This window comes from Enhydra lutris, unplaced genomic scaffold, assembly GCF_002288905.1.
Source record: "Enhydra lutris kenyoni isolate GAN:26980312 unplaced genomic scaffold, ASM228890v2 scaffoldscaffold5, whole genome shotgun sequence".
In the NCBI taxonomy this organism is placed as follows: Eukaryota; Metazoa; Chordata; class Mammalia; order Carnivora; family Mustelidae; genus Enhydra; species Enhydra lutris.
Genome location: NW_019154089.1, coordinates 2,590,879 through 2,617,712, shown reverse-complemented (window position 1 = coordinate 2,617,712; position 26,834 = coordinate 2,590,879). Strand labels below are relative to the sequence as shown.

The following is a 26,834-nucleotide window of genomic DNA, read 5'->3' as shown; positions in this document are numbered from 1 at the left end:
AGCTCAGAATAATCCACAGCATATAGTTCAAATTTATTACAGAGGACATTATAGTCTCAGCATATTACCTCCTACTGGAGGTAATATAATATTGAGCATATTATCTCCTACTGAATACACATGACAGCCCTGAAACCCTCCAAGAATACAGCAAGAATGATTCTCTTTACCTTATCTAAACAAGTGAAGTTGAACCATTTTGTTGAAGATAACAGAGGAGGGAGAAAAATAACATCAAAAATATTTATTACAACAGACCAGCTTGAAGTGAGTTTATTCTTGTCTATATAGTCACAAAACATAACACTCCTGAATGTCCATGAAATTATCTATTAATCCTGCCTCCTTGATTTGCTTTAGTAAGAGTATAGCTAACTCCATAGGCTCTTTTGCCATCCTATAGTTCCCTAAAAAGTAAGATTCTTTTTGTCTCTTCTTTGATTCAACTCTAGTAGGCTCCTTTCTATTTGAAAGCTTCTAGGAAAAGTCCTTAAAATGATGTTTTAGAAGACTGTCCCCACAAAGCAAGAACAAATGTATAGCTTCACTCTGTTCAAATCTTACCTCTGACAGCATAGTCTTGTTCCGTAAATCCAAGAATGATGAGATCATGTCTATCAAGTGCCCTGACCTCCCTAGGATACACATTGCCCCTACTGCCTGCAGAGGGTGGAATGGCATACTTTTCTCCTTTCCATGCCTCTGTAAGGAATCTCTCACTCCCAGCATCATTGAAACTTTGTTCCTGTAAGCCTTGCCTGTGCTAAAGTACTGTTAAAGGGATGTTTTTTAGAGGAGAAGAGGTCTGGGAAGAAGGCCAAGATCTGAAGCCACTCTCTGAACAGAAGGGAAATAGAAGTGCTTCTAACTGGCAAAAGACTGTTGCCAGGATTCTTCTGTCAGTCTACACCAAAGGTGATTCTATAAACTGTCCCCAAGGAGCTATTTCCATCTGTATAAACAAAAAAACCAAGGTCCTTGGAAGAACAGACTTGGCCATTCCTTACACGGAGGTAAGGCTTAACATGGCTCTAGTGATATGCTGGCTTGAAAGCAGCCAACTATGGTGTGACTGAAGACAGGTTGAGTGGAGAAACTCTGCGTGTGGGAGTGTTGTTAGCAGACAGTGAGGCAGGGAGGAAAAAGGGAGCAGGCATCTCAGTAGAAGGAGTCTCGCCTTGGTTCCGAAGTTGTAGGATTTGCCGGAGCAAGGCCTTCCCTTCTTCCCGGGTCTGAAACAAAGTCAGGCAACTGTTTCAAAATATGTCCAAAGCTATTCTCAAAAACAAGTTCTAAAATGCTGATATCGAAGTTTCATGGGTTAAGGTATCCTTTCCACTTCTCACCCATCTTCCATCCTCAGGTCACAATAAAGATCCCAAGTCTGAGCCTAAAATCCAAACCCTTTAGTAAAGAACTGCTACTCACATCATTGAATGCACAACACTTTTGGGCACAAGTTGAAGCTTCATCCCACAGCTTGCACTTAAAATAGTATTGGGCCAAATAGCGGAAAGCAGTGCTTTCCTCCAGGTGCTCCACTATTTCCTAGACAGGGAAAGCAGTAGTGACTGAGGTGGTCAGGATGAGATCAGCAACCCAATTCTGGATGCTCATGACACATACCCCACAGGAATAGATATCTTGGATGTATTTGATATAACACTGGGCAGCTTGTTCAGACTCAGTCAACTGTTCATGAAGCCTACAAAATAAATTGGTCTGTAAGTACAAATCAGATCTCAAAGCAAGTCAGTGATAAAAGTAAAAACACATGATATACCATACCAGAGAAGCCAACAGAAATAACAACAGCATTTCACTCCTTTCACTTACTTTGCCAGTTTCACCAGAGCCATTTTCTCCACATCTCCCACGGCATAAGCTCTCCAATAACACTGTCAAAAAAAAAAAAAATAATAAACTGGTCACTTTGACCAATGTCCCATGTGCCATGGCCTACCACATAAAGGCTCAAGTCTTATAAGCCACCCAGAAGTGTGGACTTGCAGAATGCAAAGCATTTTTACTAGACTGATAGGCGCACTGATAATGTCAGTTCTGCTTTGCTTTTTAGCCTATGAGTCCATAAATACTTAAGACTTTCATATGTAGATAGATCAGCATGAAGGACAACTAGAGCAGAGAGCCCAACCGTTCATCCAAACTGCTAATTTCCACCCCAATTCTGCAGAACCCAATTACAGGTACCTTTTTGGCTTCCACTAGTTGATTGAGTTTCTCATAACATTCTCCTAAAGCAACCAGCATACGAGAATCATTGGGCCTAAGAAAAAAGAATAGGCAGTCTGAGCAAAGGCTTTAAAAAAAATCTAAAGTCCTTCCTTAAGGAAACACCATCACCGACTACTATTTCAAATCTATACAGTGACTGATCTTTAATCCAATACTTCATATAATTGTATTATTTTGTGTTCACAATTAAACTATTAACCCATTAGAATACATTACATAAAAACGATCAAAAAGCATACGGCACGTTTAAACCCAGGTCTCTAAGAGTCAAAACCATTCATTCACTGTGATTCTTCAGTACCTATCAAAAGGTAAAGGAAAGTATGAGCCCTTCTCATAACAAACACATCATTCACCAGACTTACCGAAGTTGATGGGCCCGTCTATAATAATAAAGGCAATAAAATGGCATCTTAAGGATTTCATAGGTCTGTCCAAGCCCATACCAGGCTCTGTAGTCCCGTTTATTGACCTCAATGGCATGTCTATAAAATGCAAGAGAGACTGGTTAGAGGGCAGAATCAAGGTTAGCGACTTACAGGCTCAAGAGAGGCTCCTAACATCACAGTAATCCCCTCCACCTCCCCCCTCAACTAGAAACTCACCTATAAGCCTGAATAGCAGCAGATGTGTTCTTCATTTCCATGTACTCATGTCCCATCAGTGTCCAGGCCCCAAGATACCGAGGATTCAATTTCAGGGCTCTCTGGAAATATAAGGCTGCTTTCTCGTGCTGAGAACGCAAACTATAATAATTGCCTGATTGAAAAATAAAAAAATATATATATGAATAACTAGACAGGTAAAAATATAAGCTCACTAAAATAGCATTCCACAGAGCAGACATGAAACTATAACCCATTCCCCCAAAGTGTTTGCAGAAAAGCCAATTTATACAAAGGGAACATCATCATTACCTTGGGAAATATACTGCATCTATCACACATTCTGGTTTAAAAAAAAAAAAAAAAAATTCCCTAACACTTAAAAGTTTTTCTTCAGTTTATTTCATCTGAATATAGCATTTATCCACATTTTCTTTTTCTCTTTTTTCCTCCATTTTTTATTCTTTATTTATTTTTAATTATTATTATTTTTGTAAAGATTTTATTTATTTATTTGACAGAGATCACAAGTAGGCAGAAAGGCAGTGGGGGAGGGGGGCTCGCGCGAGAAGCAGGCTCCCTGCTGAGCAGAGAGCCCAATGTGGGGCTCGAATCCAGGACCCTGAGACCATGATCTTGGCCAAAGGCAGAGGATTAACCCACTGAGCCACCCAGGCGCCCCTTCCTCCATTTTTTAAATCTAAAATTCAATTAGCCAATAGCCAACATATACATCATTAGTTTTTAACATAAGGTTCAATGCTTCTTTTTTTTTTTTTTTAAAGATTTTATTTATTGGGACGCCTGCGTGGCTCAGTTGGTTAAGCGGCTGCCTTCGGCTCAGGTCATGATCCCAGAGTCCTGGAATCGAGTCCCACATCGGGCTCCTTGCTCAGCAGGGAGCCTGCTTCTCCCTCTGCCTTTGCCTGCCACTCTATCTGCCTGTGCTCACTCTCGCTCTCTCTCTCTGACAAATAAATAAATAAAATCTTTTTAAAAAAAAAAAGATTTTATTTATTTGACACAGAGCGATCGATCGATCACTAGTAGGCAGGCTGGGGGACGGGAGAAGCAGGCTCCCTGCTGAGCAGAGAACCTGATATAGGGCTTGACTCCAGGACCCTGAGATCATGACCTGAGCCAAAAGCAGAGGCTTAACCCACTGACTCACCCAGGCACCCCATGTTCAATGATTCTTTGGTTAGGTATAACACCTAGTGCTCATCACATCACATGCCCTCCTTAATTATCCACATTTTCTTAACAAAGGGTAGAAAGGGACACCTGGATGGCTCCGTCGGTTAGATTAAGTGTCTGCCTTCCAATCAGGTCAGGATCGCAGAGTCCTGGGATCCTGCCCCGCATCAGGCTCCTTGCCCAGCGGGGAGCCTGCTTCTTCCTCTGCTTGCCACTCCCCCTGCTTGTGTGCTCTCTCTCTCTGACAAATAAATAAAATCTTTAAACAAAAAACAACAATGAAAAAAAGTAGGAAATATCTGTAGTATGTTTTAGCTTGGTAGTTTTCCAACTATATTCCTAGGTTTCTAAAGAGGTCCTCAAAGGATAAAAAGGCAGAGCTCTGAGCTCCTCTCTTCCACAAGAATCAAAGCAGGTCTATTAGCATTGGTCCTGAAGAGAACAAGTGAAAGCTTTTGGCATTTTTTGAAAGATTTTATTTGCAGAAAGGGTATAGAAGCCATCTGTCTTATGTCAATTGGTTAATGGATAAACAAAATGTATATCTCTAAACAATGGAATACTAGTCAACATTAAAAAGGAAAGAACTGGGGCGCCTGGGTGGCTCAGTGGGTTACACCTCTGCCTCAGGCTCAGGTCATGGTCTCAGGGTCCTGAGATAGAGAACGCATCGGGCTCTCTGCTGAGCAGGGAGCCTGTTTCTCTCCGCCTGTTTCTCTCTCTGCCTGCCTCTCTGCCTACTTGTGATCTCTCTCTCTGTCAAATAAATAAATACAATCTTTAAAAAGGAAAGAACTGGGGCGCCTGGGTGGCTCAGTGGGTTAAGCCACTGCCTTCGGCTCAGGTCATGATCTCAGAGTCCTGGGATCGAGCCCCACATCGGGCTCTCTGCTCTCTAGGGGAGCCTGCTTCCTCCTCTCTCTCTGCCTGCCTCTCTGCCTGCTTGTGATCTCTCTGTCAAATAAATAAATAAAATCTTTAAAAAAAAAAAAAAAAAGGAAAGAACTACTGATACATGTTACAACATGGGTAACTTTGGAAACAGCTAAGTAAAAGAAGCTTATAAGCTTCTTTACACAATAAGACTAAATATTCCAAAATTCCATTTACATGAAAATTTCAAGAAAAGGCAAAATATAGAGTGAGAAGGCAAATCTGTGGCTGCTGGGGAATGCAAGGGGGACTGACTGCAAACACATTTAAGGGAACTTCCAAGGGTGCCAGAGTATTCTAAACTGGATTTATGGCTATGGTTACACAACTGTACAAATTTATAAAAATTCACTGAATTGTAACCTTAAAGTTGGTAAATTTTATAGTTTTAAATTATACCTCAATGAAGCTGGGTTTTTTTCAATAAAGCTATTTTTAGAAAAGAATAATTACAAGGTACACATTTCTAGTTATAAAGTAAGTAAGTCACAGACTACAAAGTACAGCATAGGGAATACAGTCAATAATACTGTAATAACTTGGTATGGTGACTGTGCTTATTATAATGAGTGTTCAGTAGTATACAGAATTGTCGGGGCACCTGGGTGGCTCAGTGGGTTAAAGCCTCTGCCTTCGGCTCAGGTCATGATCCCAGGGTCCTGGGATCGAGCCCCAAATCGGGCTCTCTGCTCAGCAGGGAGCCTGCTTTCCTTCCTCTCTCTCTGCCTGCTTCTCTGCCTACTTGTGATCTCTGTCAAATAAATAAACAAAATCTTAAAAAGAAAAAAATACAGAATTATCAAATCTCTGTTGTACACCTGAAACTAACGTAACATTATACTTAATAATAATTTTAAAACCCCACAAATCCTGTTTCTGTTGTAGCTATGAAACAAAATGTTTCTAACAGTACAAATGAAAAAATAACCTAAATAGTCATTAGCTAGGGAGTAGGAAAAGGGAAGGAATGAAAGCTCTATGTATCAACATGGCACATTTCTAGGCCAAAATACTGATTTCGCACCCAGAAAAAGGGATATAGCCCTATATAAGCCCTAGGTGCTAAAGGAGTGAGGATGACAGAGACATTAAATAAGTCAGAACAAGCCAAGTTTTGAGCAATGACCAAGTAAATGAGATCTGGTTTTTTTGTTTTGTTTTGTTTTGTTTTGTTTTGTTTTATCTTATTTGGAAGAGCCAAAGTATAACGAAGGTTACAACATGCTGGGCAACCTACATTGTTATAAGTGCTTTCTAGGCATTAATTTATCTAATCCTCATGACAATTACCTGAGAGAAGGATCTACTGTTTATGCCTTTATTGAGGAAACTACAGCATAAACAGGTTAAGCCCAAGGTCACTCAGCTAGTTACTAGTAGAACCAAGATTTAAACTGAGTAGCCTGATTCCAGAGTCCAAACTTAACTACATTGTTCGATAGTATATGCTGTTATATATATTTAAGTGATGCCTCTCAGAGATTGGGACTCCAGAAAAGACACAGAGGGAAAAAATCAATTGGTATCATGACCTAAGAGGAGAAGCAAGGACTAAACAAACAGGAGATCCCTGCCACCACTCTATTCATAAGAGAGTTCATTCTTTCGGGTCCTCAGTTTCTTTTCTTCTCTCCATTCTTCTTTCTCCTTTTTAATTCCTCTGAACTGGCTACAATGTGAAAGCTGAAGTATATTTTTTAGCCATGAACTAATAATCCTTATTTTTTATTTTTAAGGTAGGTGGGCTGAATTCAACAAACATTTATTTACCATGTCAAGCACTGTGCTGGCCATTTACAGATATAGAAAAAAACAGTTCATTAAGGAGTTCACCTCAAGGGGCGCCTAGGTGGGCTCAGTTGGCTAAGCGTCTGCCCTCACCTCGGGTCACACTCCCTGGGCCTGGGATAGAGCCCCACTCCCCAACTCAGGCTCCCTGCTCAGTGGGGAGTCCACTTCTCCCTCCCTCCTCCTAAGCCCCCCACCCCCCACCTTGTGCTTTCTCTTGCTATCTCTCTCTCTCTCAAATAAATAAAATCTTTTAAAAAAAAAAAGTTCACCTCAAATGATTATTTAAAAAAACAAAAAACTCCTAAATCATTACTCTTCAGATATATGTCTTCTTTTATTTTAATTGGCTCTAGGTCAAGAGGTGAAAAAAAGGATTGTTCCTTATCTCCCCAACCTGTTTTCTTTCTTCACATACAGGGCACTGTTGCCCTTCTGGTTACCCAGTTGCCAAATCCTGTTTCTTCTATTTCCTAAATATCTTCTAAGTCTAATAGCCTCTCTCCATCCTTCCTGCCAATACCTCATAGGCTCTCATCATTATCCCTAGACTAGATTATTGCAAAAATCTCCTAGCTGGTCTCCCCGATTCTAGTCTTGCCCTTTATCTAATTCTTCCAGCACATTGACTACAGTCATCATTTGAAAATGAAAATCTGAGAACTTTCATCACTCTCTGATTAAAAATTCTTCAGAAGACTCCTACCACTTTCAAAATAAGATCCAAATGTTCAGCAAGGCATAAAAGACCCATCAAGATCTGGCCCCTTTTTGAACATTTCCACCTCCTACACCATGCTTCCAGACAAGGAGCTCCTTCATGCCCAATGCCTGTTTCATATTTCAGTGCCTCTGCAGTGCAATGCCCTTCCCAAGTCAATCCTTTTCCTTCCTTACTGAACTCTTTTACTTCTGCCCAGCCTTCAAGCACCATCTTCTCAAGAAGACTTCCCTAATCATACGCTAAATTAGGTATCTTTTGTATGAACTCTCTCAGTATCTTTAGTTTACCTCAATCCTAACACTCAACCCACTGCATTATAGTTATTTTCTTATTAGTATTCCTCAATAGGCAATTAGGGTAGGTACTACAATACAAAGTACAGTCCCTGGCACTCAGAAGATGCTCAAAAGTTGTTTTCTGAATAAAAGAGAGTTCTACCCTCATAACAGACTTTATCTTTTCTTCATAATGCTGACACTGAAAAGATCACTTACTCCCACTCTCACATTCCAATAGTTCCTGTTACATTTTTATTTTTAAGATTTTATTTATTTGACAGAGAGACACACAGCGAGAGAGGGAACACAAGCAGTAGGGGTGGAAGAGGGAGAAGCAGACTCCCTGCCGAGCAGTGAGCCCAATGTGGGGCTCGATCCCAGGACTCCAGAATCATGACCTGAGCTGGAGGCAGCAACTTAAAGACTGAGCCACCCAGGCACCCCCTATTACATTTTTTTAATGCTTTTTTCTCATACTGAACTACAACTTCCTCATGAGCTAGAAATAGTGAATTGATGGACTGAAATTCTATTGGTTTAAGAACTTCCTGACCTAGAAAGATACAAATGTATGATCTCAACGCAGTGTCATCGCACACCCAGCAACAGACATCTCCCTTTTGTTTCTAGGGAACCGAGGCTTTCAATCACAACCAAGCTTACTTTCATCCAAAAGTGGCTACTGATGTGTTGATGTCAACTGATGATCAGGTCATACTAGTGTGGTGGAGTACATAGGGCCATGGCTCTCAACCACGGATGAGTCTAACCTCAAGATTTGACAGTTATCTGCATATATTTTTGGTTGTCACAACTGGGGGAAGAGGTTTGGTAGCATCTAGTGGGTAGTCTGCTTCTCCCTTTCCCTCTGCCCCTCCCCTTGCTCGTGCTCTCTCTCAAATAAATAAATAAATAAATGTCTTTTAAAGAGCGGGGGCTTCTTGATGGTTTCATCCCTTGTAGTCGTATTTATTCTAGAAGCCACCTCTATTCAGGTGCAATCGCAAACAAAGTCTTTAGCCAAGTATGTAACAGCCTTCCTGGTAAAGGGAGCCTCAAAGCTCACTATGGGACAGTCCCTGACTGTAATGACTTCACATCAGGTCCAGAGTGTCTTAGAAACCAAAAGCCACCAAGGGATGTTGGGAAACTGACCTTTTTCTTTTTTAAGATTTTATTTATTTATCAGAGAGCAAGAGTGCACAATCAGGGACAGCTGCAGGCAGAGCTGGCAGAGGGAGAAGTAGGCTCCCTGCCGAGCAAGGAGCCCGATGCAGGATTCGATCCCTCAGCACTGGGATCATGACCTGAGCCGAAGGTAGATGCTTAACCAACTGAGCCACCCAGGCATCCCATGGGAAACTGACTTATTAAACACCAAGCAATGCTTATAGATATGCCTGAAATAATACTTAAAATCTGTCAAACTTTAAACCCAGCTACCCTTATGCATGGACCTGACCATCATAACCTCTATAGAGCATAACTGTTCAGAGGTCATTGATCTTGCTTATTCTAGTCAACCAGATTTGAAAGATTCCCCTAGGGGCACCTGGGTGGCTCAGTGTTTTAAAGCCTCTGCCTTCAGCTCAGGTCATGGAGCCGGGGTCCCGGGAATGGCCCCGCATCGGGCTCTCTGCTCAGTGGGGAGCCTGCTTCCCCCTCCCCCTCTGCCTGCCTCTCTACCTGTGATCTCTGTCAAATAAATAAATAAAATCTTTAAAAAAAAACAACAACAAAAGATTCACCTATCAAAAATGCAGATGACAGTTGGTTTACCAATGGCAGCTGTTTCATGAAAAAGGGGTAAGAAAAGCTGGGTATGCTATAGTCAGTCTAACTTAGACTGCTGAGGCCAAAGCCCTATCAGCAAACACGTCTGCCCCAAAGCAGAATTTGTAGCCCCGACCTGTGCTTTGCAATTGGCAAAAGCCTTAAAAATATTTATACTTTTATACATATAAAATATGCCATCCTAGTCCTATATGTCCATGGTGCAATTTAAAGAAAGGGGGATTATTATCAAGCCATAAGTCCCCCATCAAATGGGCCTGAAATTCACACAAATTCAAAGGATGACTCTCCAAAACCAAATAGCCCTTAATATCCTGACTGCAATTCAAGAAGGCCCAGTATTAGATGGCCGGCTCTTGGCTGGGACTCAATGGCTACATGACTATAACTTGTGGCCACTGCTCCCCCAGGCTGGATAGGCCGAGGTACTCTGGGTTTTGCCTGGATGCATGGACACATTATTTTTTTTTTTTAAGATTTTATTTATTTATTTGACAGACATAGATCACAGGTAGGCAGAGAGGCAGACAGAGGGAGAGGGAGAGGAAGCAGGCTCCCTGCTGAGCAGAGAGCCTGATGTGGGGCTCGATCCCAAGACCCTGGGATCATGACCTGAGCTGAAGGCAGAGGCTTTAACCCACTGAGCCACCCAGGCGCCCCGCATGGACGCATTATTAAAACCATAACCAACCCAGCTAACCTTCCAAATTTAAAACAATGGTGGATATGCCCTGTGTCTTGTTGTTATGACACAACATCCATCTTTGTTCCCTCTTTAAGACTGGAGGATGTTGTTTGACACAAAGAAGCTCTTAATAAGTACATGGTCAAATCCCTAAATGACACTCAAAATAACATTTCTCCATTAAATACTAAAGTAATACAAATGTGTAAGGCAGCTTTACAAAATAGAATGACATTAGGTGCTTTAACTCTTGCACAAGGCAGAACCTGCGCTATCATAAGAACAGAATGCTGTGTATTTATTTCAAATTATCACAAAAATATTTCTGGGTCTTTAACTGACATGAATACTCAAAATGGTGCTTTAAATGATCTCTTTCCTTTAAACTCCTGGATTGGAGGAAAATTATGGTCAATTATTAAGGATCTCTTTATTAGACTTCTTTATAGCCATACTCCTCTTAATGCATTGTCTTTTTCAGTATCTCTCTGCTTGGTGCCAAGACTCTACACCTACAATGACTTCACATCAACAGATGACCCCTTCTACTCAAGAAAGTTCATATATGTTAACTGTGTTGGATTCAGCTGTCTCCCTTTTCATAACTCCCCTATGTGTTCCCCAACTGAACAATGTTGACCCTAGGTAGGGGCATCGCTACACCCCTACTCAGCAGGAAGAAGTTACAAAAGATGAGATCTTCCACCTTCAACAACCTTGAAGATTTAAGGGTCAAAATTGTTCAGAGGGGAAATGATGAGAGGGCAGAAGGCAACCTGAAGACAAAGCATAAGCTGACAGCCTACAACCTCCCCCAAACCCCCATTCCAGAATGGGACATGTGTGATTTTCTCGGAATCTCCCAACTATCTTAAAGTTAATACCTTGCTAGAGGGGAAAACAATCTTAACTTGAAAATGACAAGGCCTTCAGTATTTTATAGGTCAGTCCTCTTTAGCATATGAAAGTTCTTTTGAAACCTCCCTTTTCCTTCCCCCTACTCCAAGTATATAATCCCCACTCCTCAAGACCCCAGCACAACAGTTCTTTCTGCCCACAGATCCTGTACCCCGATCTTTAATAAAACTGCCATTTTGGGGCTCAGTCATTAAGTGTCTGCCTTCAGCTCAAGTCATGATCTCAGGGTCCTGGGATCAGGTCTCAGGGAGCCTGCTTCTCCCTCTTCCACTCCCCCTGCTTGTGTTCTCTCTCTTGCTGTATCTCTCGCTTTCAAATAAATAAATAAAATCTAAAACAGAACAAAACAATACCATTTTGCACATGCACACACATACATCCACACCCACAAGATGGTTCCCGAAACTATTTTTATATCAACAAACAGTGGCCACAACTTACACAATAGAAAATGATTGCATAAAAATGATAGCACATCTATGTAATACCAAACAGCCATCAAAATAATACAAATCTAGATGTACTAAATAAAACGATGGAAAAGATAAACGGTTAAAAAAAAAAGAGGAAGTTACAAATCAGTGTTTATAATGATACAGTTTTGCAAGCAAATTATACACACACACGCACCTACATTCTCATTTTTAGTATTCACACAGAAAAATATTCTGGAGTCATGTTCACCAATCTTGGAGGTGGGATTATACCCAGTTTTTACATTCTACAGTCTATGATTTTGTTATCCTTGATGCTTTTATACCATTATTCTTACATTTGTATTACTTATAAGGAAAACAAATCTTAAAAAAGTAGTCTCTTACCAATTACACAGCATGTTTCTACACGATATTTATCTATCTCACAGAGGTTGTGAGCCAGATAACTCAACTCAGATTTCATGCTCTGGAAGAAAAAAGAAAGACAATCTAAGCAAAAGTGAGGAACTCTGTGAACTATATTTCTCATGGCTAACACAACCCAGTGACAATCCAATCCTGGAGATTAAAGCACAAAAGAACTTGAACAAGACTAAGCAAAGGAAGCAGCTCACCCTGACATAAAGAAGGTTGGAGAATGTGTCCATATTTTCAATCCTATAAGGGTCTTGTTTCCTTAGCTCATTAAAAATAGATAGGGCTTTGTCAATATCTGTATAAAGAAGATAAGAAAGTTTAGAAAACAATACAGTGCTACCTTCAGGATTTGATGGTATTTCATTGTCCTTATTCACTCACCTCTGATATTGTGATAGGCAACTGCAATTTGGGAAACAATATATGAGCTCTTAGAGAAGCCCACATCAATGAGATTCTGATACTTTTGCAGGGCCTCCTCTATCAACTGCAACTCTGTGTATATATGAGCCAGAAAAAACTCTTTCATCCAGGTGTCTGGCAAAGACAGGAACTTCAGCTGCCAGCAGGAGAGAGAGGGACACACTTAATATACTTTGACCTCTCTCCCAAATGAACATCAAGGAACTATCTTTATTGTCTAAAGAAATTTATCACCAAAACTTTATGAGAACACCTAACAATGAACACAAGGCAATTCAATTAAGTGAGCAGGACTCACAAGCACAATAGGAAGGAATGACCTAGTTGAGGAAGACTTCAAAGATAGGATTTCAGATGAGTCTTAGAGGATGGTTAGAATTTGAAAAGAAAAAAGAGAGAGGAAGAGGAAAAAAAGAACATTCTAAGCAGGGCAACAACATAAACACAGGCAAAACAATCCTGATGAGTGTACATAAATAGGATGAGGAAACTAGCTTAGTTTAAGGGGAAGCTATGTGCTCAAAAGTAGTGAAAAAATAAGACTGAACTGGTAGGGCAGGTACTGTGGTGCAATAGCAAGTGGGATGCAATAGGAGACCACTACAATTTTGGGCAAGAGAATGACATGATGACATGGGTGTTTTAAGAGTAAGTTTGAAAACACTATACACGATAGCTTGGGAATGGGAGTGTACAAATGGAAAAGCTAGACAGAAAAGTAGCTAATAATTATAAGTAATCCAAATCTATGTTGAAAACCAAGATAGCGAAGAAAACCAAGAGAAAGAGATATTATATAAGAAGAAAACCATGGCAAGGTCTGGCAAATGACTAGACGTAAGAAGAGTAAGAGAAAGAGAACAAATATGACCGTGCAGCATCAAGACTGGGTGTCTTGAGAAACAGTGATGCTATCAAGAGAGTCTCTCAAGCTGGGAGGAAGAATGAGAATTTGTCAGGCAAGATCAGAAACTTGGTTTTGCATATTTTGAGTTCAGAGATAAAACAAACTTTCAATAAAAGTCTATCAGGCAGTTAGAGATAATGAATAGGAATAAACCAAGATAAGATTTCAGACACAGATTTAGCAACACATATCATTATTGGGGGAAATCAACCAGCCTTTGGCTCTTCAAAGCCAACAAAATGAAGTGTATTATCAATTCCATTAACTACTGAAGAATGGCAAAACAAACTCTATAGACAATGTCTTCTAACAATGACTAATAAAAGGATTGCTGTTTATAAAGCAGTTTCCATATACATTATTTCATTAACAAATCTATAAATCTTTATGGAGTCCTAGGACAGCCCAGAAGAGACCTTAAAAATGTTTTTAATATAATCCTTGATGTCAGAGAAACCTTTCCTATAGTATTTCTGGAATAAGGAAACAAAGTATACTAACATTTAGTTTATACAACAAGTTACAGTAAAACTCGAATGTGGAAACATGAAATAAAGAGAAGATACTCTAATATAACTACACATAAATACAACAGCAACTACCAGCCAAGAGCCAGACATTAGACTTTTAAATGAAGACTGAAATTCCAGCAGTGAAAGAGATTAGAGAAGGAGCAAAGACCTAGCTACAAGCAAAAGTTTAGCAAACCTCTCTCCTCCCATCCCATTACAGAATTACATAAGACTTGGAGCAGAAGTTCATTCATATAAATTTCTCAATTTACCATCTCTTTGTCTGTAATCAAGTTACAGAGTTCTAGCCAGGCTCCCCAATGCAAAGGCAAAACATGAGTAGCCTCCACAAACACATCAATGGCCTCTTTCACCAGGTCCAGTTTTCGAAGCACCACACCGTATCTAGGAAGGCAAGAAGCAATTACAGGAGAAGTTAATGTTTCATAACACCTCCCCTCTACTCAGGAGAAAATGTTATAGAAAAATCCAAATTACTCTGACACTTACAAATAAAGGCCAAATCCATCAAGTTCACGAGCCTGGTGTTTTTTGCTGAGCTCCACCCTCAATTCTCTAAGTGCCTCATTTTTTACTTGTCCTTTCTCCAGCGGACCTAGGAAATAAAATCTCACATCTAAGGAAAGATTGCCAATGTTCATTTCATAGACCTATGAAATGTGAATTTGGTTGATGCCAAAGTTACAACTGGAACTTACACCAGTTATGTAAGAATGCTGAGAAGTGGCCAACATCTTATACAATCCATTTACTTTGTTCTAGAAATTAAAACTGATAACTGGTCTGCAGTCATATGTTGTTAGATCCACAGAGGTTGTTTGTTGTTGTTGTTTTAAGATGTATTTATTTGGGGCACCTGGGTGGCTCAGTGGGTTAAAGCCTCTGCCTTCGGCTCAGGTCATGATCCCAAGGTCCTGGGATCAAGGCCCGCATCAGGCTCTCTGCTCGGCAGGGAGCCTGCTTCCCCCTCTCTGTCTGACTCTCTGCCTACTTGTGATCTCTGTCTGTCAAATAAATAAATAAATCTTAAAAAAAAAAAAAAAAAAGATGTATTTATTTATTTTAGACAGAGAGAGATAGTGTAAGTGGTGGGGGGGGTGAGGGAAGAGAGAGAGAGAGACAGGCAGAGAGAATCTCAAGTAAACTCCCAACTAAGCATGGATCTTCTAGTGGAGCTCAACCTCAGGACCCTGAGATCATGATTCAAGCCAAAATCAAGAGTCAGACACCCAACTGACTGAGCCACCCAGGTGCCCCAGGCCGGCAGAGGGTTTTGAAAATTCGAAAGTTATCAACGTTTAAAAATCACAAGCCACAACTAAAAATCAGAATTTTTAGCTTCAGGTTCCAAAGAACAGTGTAGGGCCAAGGGAAGAAAGCCTTGATAACACTAGGCCCACATTTCCTTAAGATAGTCCTCAGCCGGAGGTATGTAACAAGCAGGAAGTTGTGCTCCCCAATTTGTAACAGTCCCCCTAGGTCCACTTCACACATTTATTTATATTACCTGCCTGGCTCATGTAGGCATTTAAGTGTGCAACCCCTGCTTTAGTCCAAAAGATAAGGGAAAGAAATTCATACCTAGGCTATCGACTGTTTCATCGTCCTTCTTCTTTTCTCCAGACTGTAAGAGAAAATCAATAAAAAGATCTTATCTCAGTTTATTTTGAAACTCATTCTAAAACTAGCAACCTGACTCCAGATAAAGGGCCCAAGTCCAACCAAATGGCAAATACTACCAGCCACTACTCTTATTTTTTACTTTTTAGAGATTTATTTATTTTAGAGAGAGGGGGAAGAGCAGAGGAAGAGTCCTAAGCAGATACTGAGTGCAGAGCCCAACATGGATCCTACAACCATGAGATCAAACCAGAATGGAAACCAAGAATCAGAGACTCAACTGGGTCACCGCAGCGCCCCACAGTCACTACTTTTAAATAATTCAAGGGCTCCCAAAGGTTAAATCTGAAATAATCCGAGGACCAAACTAATTAGGTAAAGTACTAAATAACAAACAATTACAAATATATGAATCTTTGATATTAAATAAATAAATGGAGAAGAAGGGGAGGAAAAGCTCATGTATAGTATAGAATGCCAAGTGGCAAGTAGTAAATGTAGAGAGAACACTGGTGTGGAAAATCATCACTTTGCAACATCACATTAAAGAATACTTCAGGCAAGGGGCACCTGGGTGACTCAGTGGGTTAAGCCTCTGCCTTCAGCTCAGGTCATGATCTCGGGTCCTGGGATCAAGCCCCACATCAGGCTCTCTGCTCAGCGGGGAGCCTGCTTCCCTCCCTCTCTCTGCCTGCCTCTGTGCCTACTTGTGATCTCTCTGTCAAATAAATAAAAAAAATCTTAAAAAAAAAAAAAGAATACTTCAGGCAAGAATCAACAATGACTATTTAGGTTATTGACATTTTATGGCTATCACAAAAAATAATAAATATCCCTATTCATATATCCTTGTGCATATATTGAAGTATTTCTATTTGACAAGTTTCTTAAAAGTAGAGTTGTCTGGTCACAGTATTTCATATGGACATAATCTGCCAAAATTGATTTCTAAAACCTCTTTATGAACTTTTACTACCAAAATAGGCAGTCTATTGCCTCACACCTTTGTCAATAATGAGTATTATCATGGCACCTGGCTGGCTCAGTCAGAAGAGCACACGACTTATGATCTTGGGCTCATGAGTTAAAAATAAAACTTAAAAAAATATATTGTCAATTTTTTAAAAATATTTTTTTAAGTAAGCTCTACACCCAAAGCTCTACACCCATGAGCTCAAACTCATGACCCTGAGAGATCAAAAAGTCACATGCTCCACAAAATAGCCAGCCAAGCGCCCTATGGATTGTTTTAATATTTTCTTTTAATACTGTCATTTTTTAACTTTTTTTTTATACTCTCTTTATTACTGTTAAGTATAAAGTACATTTAACAAGAAGACTACTGCTAAACTATTTAAAAGATTAAAGTTTTCCCCCTTGGTGTTAAATATGGATGTTTCACTGAAGGCAGAATGACATCTTAAAATGGTCCTCACCAGATATCTGGAATACATGTATAGAAAATAGGCTTTTTTGCTATTGCAGCCATGCAGGAAATGTGCTGCGCGATCATACTCTTTAACATCAAAGTAGGCTTTGGCCAGGGTGTAAGCATCCATATCCTGGGCATCCTCCTAGAAGAGAGACAAGTTTATGGAAGTTTAAGTAAGTTTATATAAGACAATAAAAATTAAAATTCAAGAAGCATATCCATTAACAAAAAAAGAAGTATACTCATTAATTTCAAGATGTAAGAAGAAGTATTTTGTTCCTCCCAAAAACCTAGCATATATATATATTTATTTACATATACATATATGTATAAATTATTTTTGTATATTATTTTATTACAAACTAAGGTTATGGAAATTTTTAAAAATTTTTATTTATTTATTTGACAGAGAGGAGACAGACAGAGAACGAGCAGGGGGAGGGGCAGAGGGAGAGCAAGAAGGAGGCTCCCCAAAGAGCAGAGAGCTCGATGTAGGGCTCTATCCCAGGACCCTGAGATCATGACCTGAGCTGAAGGCAGACACTTAACTGACTGAGCCACCCAGGTGCTCCCTAAGGTTATGGAACTTTTTTTCAAAATAAAAAGTTGGGGAAAAAAATAAAAATTTAAAAAACTAAACTAATACACTCAGAAACGTGTACTGTTTCTTTAAATGTAGTGGGAGTTGCATAGACTTTAGTGTTAGGGACCTGGATTCAAATTGCGATTCCTTAAATTACTGGTTTCATGACATTAATAGGGAAGTTACTTAGTTTCTCTGAGAATTCCTTTCTTTTTTATTTTATTTTTTTAATTAAAATATTTTTTTAATTTATTTGACAGAGATGCAGGACTAGATCCCAGGACCCTGGGATCATGACCTGAGCCGAAGGCAGATGCTTAACGACTGAGCCACCCAGGCACCCCTGAGAATTCCTTTATTAGTAAAATGGAGCAAGTAGTAGAGATTTGAGGAGGAAATAGTGGAAACATCATGGAAAATGTCTAGCATTAATATCTGGTATTTGCCTCTTCTAGTCTTTCAAATATGTACAAAAATGTAATATAGTGGGATGCCTGGGTGGCTCAGTTGGTTAACTGTCTGCCTTGGGCTCAGGTCATGATCTCAGGGTCCTGGGATCGAGTCCCGCATCAGGCTCCTTGTTCAGCAGGGAGTTTGCTTCTCCCTTTGCCTGTCTCTCCCCACTACTGTTGCTCTCTCTCTCTCTGTGACAAATAAATGAATAATGTCTTAAAAAAATGCAATATACTGTGCAATTACTTATGTTTATACTTCAAAAGTTTTGACATGTTAGTATTGCAAAAGGCACAGAACACAGACATAATTCTGTATGTAAATAAAAGAGATGATGCATATTTAAGTTAAAAAAGCATACAATCCTCACAAATTCTAGGGGTAAGTTGATTAAAACTTTAATAACTTCATTCTCCTTATCCCTCTTGCTGCAAATATTATCAGAACAAAACTGGAACCAAAACATATTCAGTGTTTCCTTCATTGGAACAAGTTCTAAATATATCCATTCAGCTTAGGAGTCTAGTGGCCTTTATTTTTTTTTTTTTAATTTTTAAGTTTTTTTTATTTATTTGACAGAGAGAGAGAGATCACAAGTAGGCAGAGAGGCAGGCAGAGGGCGGGGGCAGGCTCCCACCGAACAGAGAGCTGGATTTGGAGCTCCATCCCAGGACCCTGGGATCATGACCTGAGCCAAAGGCAGAGGCTTTAACCACTGAGCCACACAGGCACTCCTCTAGTGTCCTTTTTCATATCCTCTCACCATTTTCTTTTTTCCTTCCCCATCCCCTCTCATCTCCAATATACCTTCTGGAGTAGGAAATACTCATGGTTTCTGGGGTAAAGAAGTGGCATCTTCAAGAAAAACGAAATGGATTATGATGAAAATCATTCAGACTATACAGACTATGTAAAAATACCTGCTATATAGATCATATATGAAATATATTCGTATCTCATTTAATTTTCTCTATATCCCCTTAAAGCAGATACTGTTATTATCTGCATTTCACAAATGAAATGTGTGGCTCAGCATATTATGTAAGTTGCCCAAAGTCACTAGTGTAGCTGAGATTTGAACCCAGAACTATTTGAATCCAAAGCCAGTTTCACACTGTTGTTAAAACCTTTGAGTCTTCTGTGTAGTCCTGGGTGGCTCAGTGCGTTGAACCTCTGCCTTCAGCTCAGGTCTTGATCCCAGGGTCCTGGGTTCCAGTCCCACATCCGGCTCCTTGCTCTGAGGGAAACCCGCTTCTCCTTCTGCCTACCACTCCCCCTACTTGTGCGTGCTCTCTCGCTCTCTCACTCTCTGACAAATCTTTTAAAAAAACAAAAATTTTGATCCTCCTCGTCGTAAAGAACATTGGTCTGGGCTACAAAACCTTAAAAGGCTTAAGTCTTTTAAGGACTGTTTACTAATTTTCTCCAGCTTAAGTAAAGCACCACCAAATCTTTACAAAGATCAACAAACCCACACTGATAAAATCGCTTAGAACATTCAGCTCTTTAAATGCTTGAATTCCCTCCACAAACACTCCTGATAAGCATTATGCTCCCATCCAGCGACAGTGCACTCGGTAACTCTTCGGGTTGATGAGGAGCGCTAGCAGAGATGGAAATCCTTACCTCTGTAATAGGCGGCGGCGGCTGCAGCTCCGCCAGAGGCAAGGCGGGGAGGGAGAAGGCCAACTCCGCGGACCTGGAACACCCAAACTGAATTAGCTCCACGGCCCCAAAGGCCAAGGATCCAAGTCCAGCCCCTTTCGACCCCGACATCTCACCATTTGCTACTGTGTAGCAGGCCCCGCTCCCGGGTAAGGCCTGCGATGAGTAGCAGCTGCTTCTTAATTTCTCGCAAATTTGAGAAATCGCTGCTGGGTGACAGGACGGGGATCACCGCAGCAGTCACAGCCACCGGGACTACAGACGGACTAGCAGCCATTTTCCTGGCTCGTCACTCCAGCCAATCACCAGCGATAATACTAGCGGTCCGTCTGCACCAAAAAAGTCTGCCAGATATTGGTAGGCTTCTGCTCCAGAATGTCCAATGAGAGGGGTGACTTCTCTTAACGTCACCAAGAGGCGGGGAAAGAAGGGACAATCCCATCTCCGATTGCTCAAGAGCTACTGGGGCGGGAAAGTTAGAATTAGAGAAGATGTAGGGGGATTTTTAAAAAGGCATTGTTTCTCGGCGGTACAAAGACGTACGAGTAAATGGAATAGGTGGGTTGGGAAGCTGGGGCTGGGAGTTGGGGCCAGAAAGGGTGCAGAAGGGAAAATGCCCTGCCCCTTAGTGGTGATGCGGTTGGACGAGAGAGTGTGGTCTGTAGGCAGATTCTGTACTATTGGACGGCGAAATGATGTAAGTGTCTAGCAAGGTTGCCCGGTAGCTTCTGGATTTTTCCTTGAGTAGTAGGCTATATGGCCTCAGGTGAAGAATCCTTCCTCTGTATCCACCCCAGGGGTTAAGGATAGTTAATACTAATGAGGGTTTAACCCTATAACAGGTTGTCTTTTTACAAGCGTAGTCTGGTTTAACCTTTAAACAGCTCTATGATAGTCGTATCATCCCAATTTTACAGATGAAATGGAACTTCAGGGAGTTTCTATCACTTTTCCAAGGAGAGAGCCTAGATTAAAAGCCAGATCTACCCCTAGGGTTCTTAAACATTATGTGAACATTTTCAACAGTTTGTTGTTGTTTTTAAACTTTTCATAGTGATATATGACTTTACCAGCTCTCTTGAGAATTTTTCAAATCATTTGTTATTCCTTGGGTGTTATATATAAGTGCTTTTAGGTTAAAGTCTTTTGTTTTAGATTAGTATATATATTACATCTATATGTAATATTAAAAATTGTATTATAAAGTCAACTTTATTACACTGTAATATACAGTATGTGAGGCAGATTTGTTTTTTTCTTGTTAAACAAATGATGTACACTTTATGCTTGTTTTAATAAGAACAAAAAGCATGATTTGTTAGCAAATACAAAAATTGTATTGTATCATACCCCTGTGTATATTTTCTTTTTTCCTTTTCTTTTCTTTTCTTTTTTTTTTTTTTTTTTTTTTTTTTTTTTTTTGGTCAGAGAGCCCTCGCATGCAGAAGCAGGGGGAGCAAATGGCCAGAGAGAAGCAGACTCCCTGCTGAGCAAGGAGCCTTCTATGGGACTTGATACCAGGACCCTGCAATCATGACCTGAGCCAAAGGTGGACACTTGACTGACAGAGCCAACCAGGAATCCCACCCATGTGTATATATGCTGAATATAAACTTGATATATACTGACATGTAGAATGAGATATGATTGTTTATGGCCTTATAGGTGGTCAAATAATGCTTTCATGACTTCTTTAGAATTCTTACATTTTTCCCTTTAAAATATCACATTTTTTACAATGGTATATGATTTTATAAATTTTTATGTCTTCTTTTTAAACAATAAAATAGAGAAGATTTCAAATGCTTTGGCAAGACAACACATTTTGGGTGCAATCAGTCTTTTGTCCCAATGAATGAAAACCTAAATTGGATAGAATTGTCATACATTTTTTACAAATAATTAAGGCCATAGTCATTCTAGTAGTATCATTACCTTGTATTGTTTTTTAATGTAATGTCATATAATATTTATTCCTATACCATCCCTCCTCTCCCAGTCCCTCCTATTACATGGATTTTGTAGATTTAAAAGATTTTATTTCTTGTTTTTTTTTATTTCATTTATCTTGTTTTATTTATTTCAGTGTGAGAGAGAGGACAAGTGGGAGGATAGGGCACAGAGGGAGAGGGAGAAGCAGACTCCCGTGTCGCTCCATGCCAGAACCCTGGGATCATGATTAGAGCCCAAGGAAGATGCTTAACTGAATGAGCCACCCAAGCGCCCCCGTAGCTTTCTATTTTTTTTTAATTTTATTAATTTAATTTATTTATTTGACAGAGAAAAAGAGCAAGCAGAGGGAGAGGCAGAGGAAGAAGACCTTAGGATCATGACTTGAGCTGAAGGCAGACACTTAACTGGCTGAGCCACCCAGGCATCCCTGCCTCTGATAATTTTTAATTGAAAATTGGAACTCAGACTGCCTCAGTGCAAGTCAGAGGAAAGAAAACAACCTCTTTTTAAACAGTACATGAGAAGTGTCTGGGTGGCTCAGGCTCAGCGGGGAGTCTACTTCTCCCTTTCCCCCTCTCCCTGCTTGTGTTCCTTCTCCCACTGTGTCTCTCTCTGTCAAATAAATAAATAAAATCTTAAAACTAAAACAAGCTAGGGGTGCCTGGGTGGCTCAGTGGGTTGAGTGTCTGCCTTCAGCTGGGGTCATGATCTCGGGGTCCTGGGATGGAGCTCCGCATCAGGCTCTATGCTCAGCAGGGAGCCTGCTTTGCCCCCCTCCCCCACCCCATGCCTCTCTGCCTACTTGTGATCTTTCTCTCTCTGTCAAATAAATAGATAAAATCTTAAAAAAAAAAAAAAAAAACCTAAAACAAACTAAACAGCACCTGAATGAAAAGGTAGTGATGTGATGAGGAATTAAGAAGTCACAATTATGGTTGGGATGCACAAGCTCCTCTCCCATTGGAAGCCTATGAACCCCTTCCAGAAACCAAAGTCAGAGACGTCAGTCTCTCATTATCTCACCTACTTTGGAACAAGGACTCTCCCCTCTGCATAATATTCGACAGATACGTTGAATGGGAGAAGAGGTGAGAGGACCCCAGAGTTTGATCCCTGCCCTACAGTCAGAGATTCTGCTTTCATTTTATGAGCCCCCACTGTGTCTACTTAGTGGTCAGGATGCCTCCTTCTAAGTGTGCACAAGGACACATCGCCAAGCCAACCCAGCAGGCAGCCTCCAAGCTCACAGGATGGGTCTCAGAGAGCAGGGCTGCACTCAACATCCTGATGCCCGGTGGCCTCAACCAGGGGCTCAGACCTAGGAAGGGAGATGAACCTAGAACTTCATTTCCTCCAAGGAGATTAGTATCCTGGGCCTAACCACACAAAGCCAGGAAGGTGCTTGTTGCCACCAGTGAGTACTTGATAAATACTTGACGAACTGGATCTATAGCTTAAGAGAAACTATATAGGCACACAGCTGCCTTTAATACCCCTGCTGGAAAGAAAATTACCCTGTCAGTGAAGAAGAAAAGGAGAGAGGGAGAGAAAGATTTTAACATGTCTCTTAGCTGATTCTTGTGTACTTTAACTGTCTTTCTTCTGATTCTCACAACAGCCCTGTGTGATAGATTACCAACCATCAGTATCATTGCCCTTCATTTGATAGCTGGAGAGTTTTAGTGACTACTGCTGGTATATAACAGAACCACTATTTGAACCCATGTCTCTCTGATTCTCAAGGTCATGTGCATTTCCATTATAACACAGAGTTCTTCTGTCAGAGAAGAAATTATTATTTTTTTTTTAAAGATTTTATTTATTTATTTGACAGAGAGAAATCACAAGTAGGCAGAGAAGCAGGCAGAGAGAGAGGAGGAAGCAGGCTCCCTGCTGAGCAGAAAGCCCGATGTGGGCCTCGAACCCAGGACCTGGGATCATGACCCGAGCCGAAGGCAGCGGCTTAATCCACTGAGCCACCCAGGCGCCCGAGAAGAAATTATTTTAAAATGGGGTCCCTGGGTGGCTCAGTGGGTTAGGCCTCTGCCTTCAGTTCAGGTCATGATCTCAGTGTGCTGGGATCGAGCCCCGCATCAGGCTCGCTGCTCAGCAGGGAGCCTGCTCCCCCCTCTCCCTCTGCCTTCCTCTCTGCCTACTTGTAATCTCCGTCTGTCAAATAAATAAATAAAATCTTTAAAAAATAATAATAATAATATAGGGTGCCTGGGTGGCTCAGATGGTTAAGCATCTGCCTTTGGTTCAGGTCATTATCCCAGGATCCTGGGATCAAGTCCCACATTGGGCTCCTTGCTCCTTGGGAAGTCTGCTTCTCCCTCTGCCTCTCTCTCTCTCTGTGTCTCTCATGAATAAATAAATAAAATCTTTAAAAGTAATAATAAGGGGCGCCTGGGTGGCTCAGTGGGTTAAGCCGCTGCCTTCGGCTCAGGTCATGATCTCAGAGTCCTGGGATCGAGCCCCGCATCGGGCTCTCTGCTCTCTAGGGGAGCCTGCTTCCTCCTCTCTCTCTGCCTGCCTCTCTGCCTGCTTGTGATCTCTCTGTCAAATAAATAAATAAAATCTTTAAAAAAAAATAAAATAAAAGTAATAATAAAATAAAATAATAATGTAAACAAAAATAACTTCTGTTTAGGGATTTAAAACTATGCCAAAGTCTGTTAAGATTTTACATAGATTATCTCATTTGATGCCTACACAAACATTACCTCATTAAATCTCACAGCAAGCCAGTAAAGTAGGTATTGTTCTTATTATTTCTATTTTATAGATATGCTGAAGTTCATAGAATTAAGTATCTTACTCTAGGTTTCATAGTGATTAAATGTCAGAGGGCAAAAAGAAAAAAATTCTTTTTTTTTTTTAAAGATTTTATTCATTTGTCAGAGAGAGAAAGAGAGTGAGCACAAGCAGGGGGAAGGGCAGGCAGAGCAGACAGAGCAGGTAAGCAGGCAGAGGGAGAAGCAGGCTCCATGCTGAGCAGGGAGCCCAATGCAGGACTCAGTCCCAGGACACTGGGATCATGATCTGAGCTGAAGACAGACATTCAACTGACTGAGCCACGCAGGTGTCCCGAAAAAAAATTCTTTAAAAGGAACAGAATGGAAGAAAAGAATGTACAAAAGAAGGAAAGGAAAGGAGAAAAAACAAAGGGATAGAAGACGGGGAAGGAAAGAGAGCTGATGACAGTGTTAACTGTGTCCGTGAGGAGGGCTGCTTCTACAGAACTGGTATGGTAATGTTTTCTCCTAATCTGAGTAGTGGATCATGGGTGTTTCTTTTAATATTATTCTTTAAACTGTGGGCATCTGGGTGGCTCAGATGGTTAGGCATCCGCCTTCAGCTGAGGTCAGGATCTCCAAGTCCTGGGATTGAGTTCCCTTGAGGTTCCCTGCTCAGTGGAGAGCCTGCTTGTGTTCCCTCTGTTTCTCTCTTTCTCTCAAATGAATAAATAAAATCTTTTAAAAATATATGTTGTTATTATTTAAACTGTACTTATATACTGTATACTGTGTATAAGCACGCTTAGGCATTATATGTGATATAAATATATGTTTCACAATTAAGAATAAGAAGGGAAATATTCCAAGAAGAATAAGAAGTTGCTAAATACAACGAAACCCTGAAATACAATAACCTAGGCCCTAATCCCACACTCGTCACGTGAGACAGCATCAGTAGCAACTTCATCTAGTCACGTGCTGTCCCACTTACAGCTTTCCGGCTGCTCTTGCGGTGTGTAATACCGTAAAGGATGATGACACACCTGAGGTCTCTCCTGGAAAAATCCGCTGTGTTCCCTGCTGTGATGCAGGCTCCAGCCAACAGATGGAGCCATTTCCTCCCTACCCTCTCTTCAAACTGCTTATGAGGAAAAGCTGTTGCTCAAAACTGTGTGGTCCAGGGATAGGAGGACTGTGGCCATCACCAGACACCAGAGGCTAAAGAAAGGCGAGGGTTGACTACTGCCAAGAAGAATTTATTATATCTAAACCTGGTGAGGACTGAAAGAACAGTCAGTTCCAGCAGAGTTTGGGCCATATCAACCTTATAGGGGCCAGATAATTCTTTGTTGGGGCTAGGGGAGGTGTGTCCTGTGCATTGTAAGATGTTTCATGTCTCTGGCTTCCATCCACTAGATGCTAGCAGCATGCCCCTACCCCCAACTGTCACAACCAAAACTGTCTCAAAGATGGTCAAATGGCTTGGGGGCGGGGGGCCCAAATCACCCCTAGTTGAGAACCACAGGTTCACACCCAGTCGTGGTGTTGGGACACAGTGGTCTATATAGAATGGAGTCCTGGTCTTTGCGGAATGTACTCTGTCCTGAAAACCCAGTTTCCAATGCTCTGGAGTTGGAGGAAGGCCTTTAAAATAAGGTAACTAACCCCCCTCACCTAATAAGTAAGAAAAGCTAAGAGGGTCTCAAAGAAAAGGGGGGAGAGGAGAATGAATGTGGAGTTGAAACCCTCATAGTTAGGACTGGACTGTGACAGTGAGGGTTATTTTTATCCCCACTTGTTTTTTTTTAAGATTTTATTTGTTTATTTGACAGATAAAGATCAGGAGTAGAGAGGCAGGCAGAGAGAGAGGAAGGGAAGCAGGAAGCAGGCTCCCCACTGAGCAGAGAGCCCGATGTGGGGCTCGATCCCAGAACCCTGGGATCATGACTGGAGCCAAAGGCAGAGGCTTTAAACCACTGAGCCTCCCAGGCGCCCCTTTATCCCCACTTTAAAGATTAAAAAAAGAAAGAAAGAGGAGCACTTGGGTGGCTCAGTTATTAAGCATCTGCCTTTGGCTGCGGTCATGATCCCAGGGTCCTGGGATCGAGCCCTGCATTGAGCTCCTTGCTCAGCAGGAATCCTGCTTCTCTCTCTCTCCACTCTGCCTGCTTGTGTTTCCTCTCTCACTGGTTTCTCTCTGTCAAATAAATAAACAAAATCTTAAAAATAAATAAATAAATAAGAAAAAAGAAAGAAAGAAAATCTGAGGCTCAGAGAGATCAAGCAAATTGCCCAAGGTCAAACAGTTAGGAAGGGATAGAATTTGGATTCAAATCTAGGACTATCTACAAAACCTTATGCTGCAATTTTGGAACTCCAAGAATCTTATCTTTCATTTATTCATTTTTTTATTCATTCATCCATCCATGTGTTCACTTACAACCATTTAATTAGCTCTCACTTTGTGCCAAGCTCTGGGAATAGAGTGATGAATG

General features: G+C 40.8%; 1 protein-coding gene across 1 annotated transcript; it reads right to left on the bottom strand.

Annotated features, from left to right (window-relative positions):
- Positions 1-229: 229 nt before the first annotated feature.
- LOC111140959 (cell division cycle 23) lies at positions 230-19,952 on the bottom strand. Its single transcript, XM_022493234.1, has 16 exons — positions 19,765-19,952; positions 19,610-19,682; positions 16,952-17,089; positions 15,477-15,519; positions 14,385-14,490; positions 14,147-14,279; positions 12,414-12,591; positions 12,230-12,327; positions 12,000-12,081; positions 2,862-3,015; positions 2,622-2,741; positions 2,212-2,287; positions 1,837-1,898; positions 1,627-1,705; positions 1,429-1,548; positions 230-1,232 (listed from the first exon to the last, which is right to left on the bottom strand). The coding sequence occupies exons 1-16, from the start codon at positions 19,923-19,925 to the stop codon at positions 1,062-1,064; spliced, it is 1,794 nt and encodes a 597-aa protein (XP_022348942.1). The 5' UTR covers positions 19,926-19,952; the 3' UTR covers positions 230-1,061.
- Positions 19,953-26,834: the final 6,882 nt, after the last annotated feature.

What these genes read in the sequence shown, in the direction of transcription:
- LOC111140959 (XM_022493234.1), bottom strand. Translation starts at nt 19,925, where the DNA reads ATGGCTGCTAGTCCGTCTGTAGTCCCGGTGGCTGTGACTGCTGCGGTG. An exon ending in TGATTACAGACAAAGAGATG is followed by an intron (nt 12,592 to 14,146) that starts GTAAATTGAGAA and finishes TCCTGCTGGCAG; the next exon opens with CTGAAGTTCCTGTCTTTGCC. An exon ending in AACTAGTGGAAGCCAAAAAG is followed by an intron (nt 1,899 to 2,211) that starts GTACCTGTAATT and finishes TTTTTTTGACAG; the next exon opens with TGTTATTGGAGAGCTTATGC.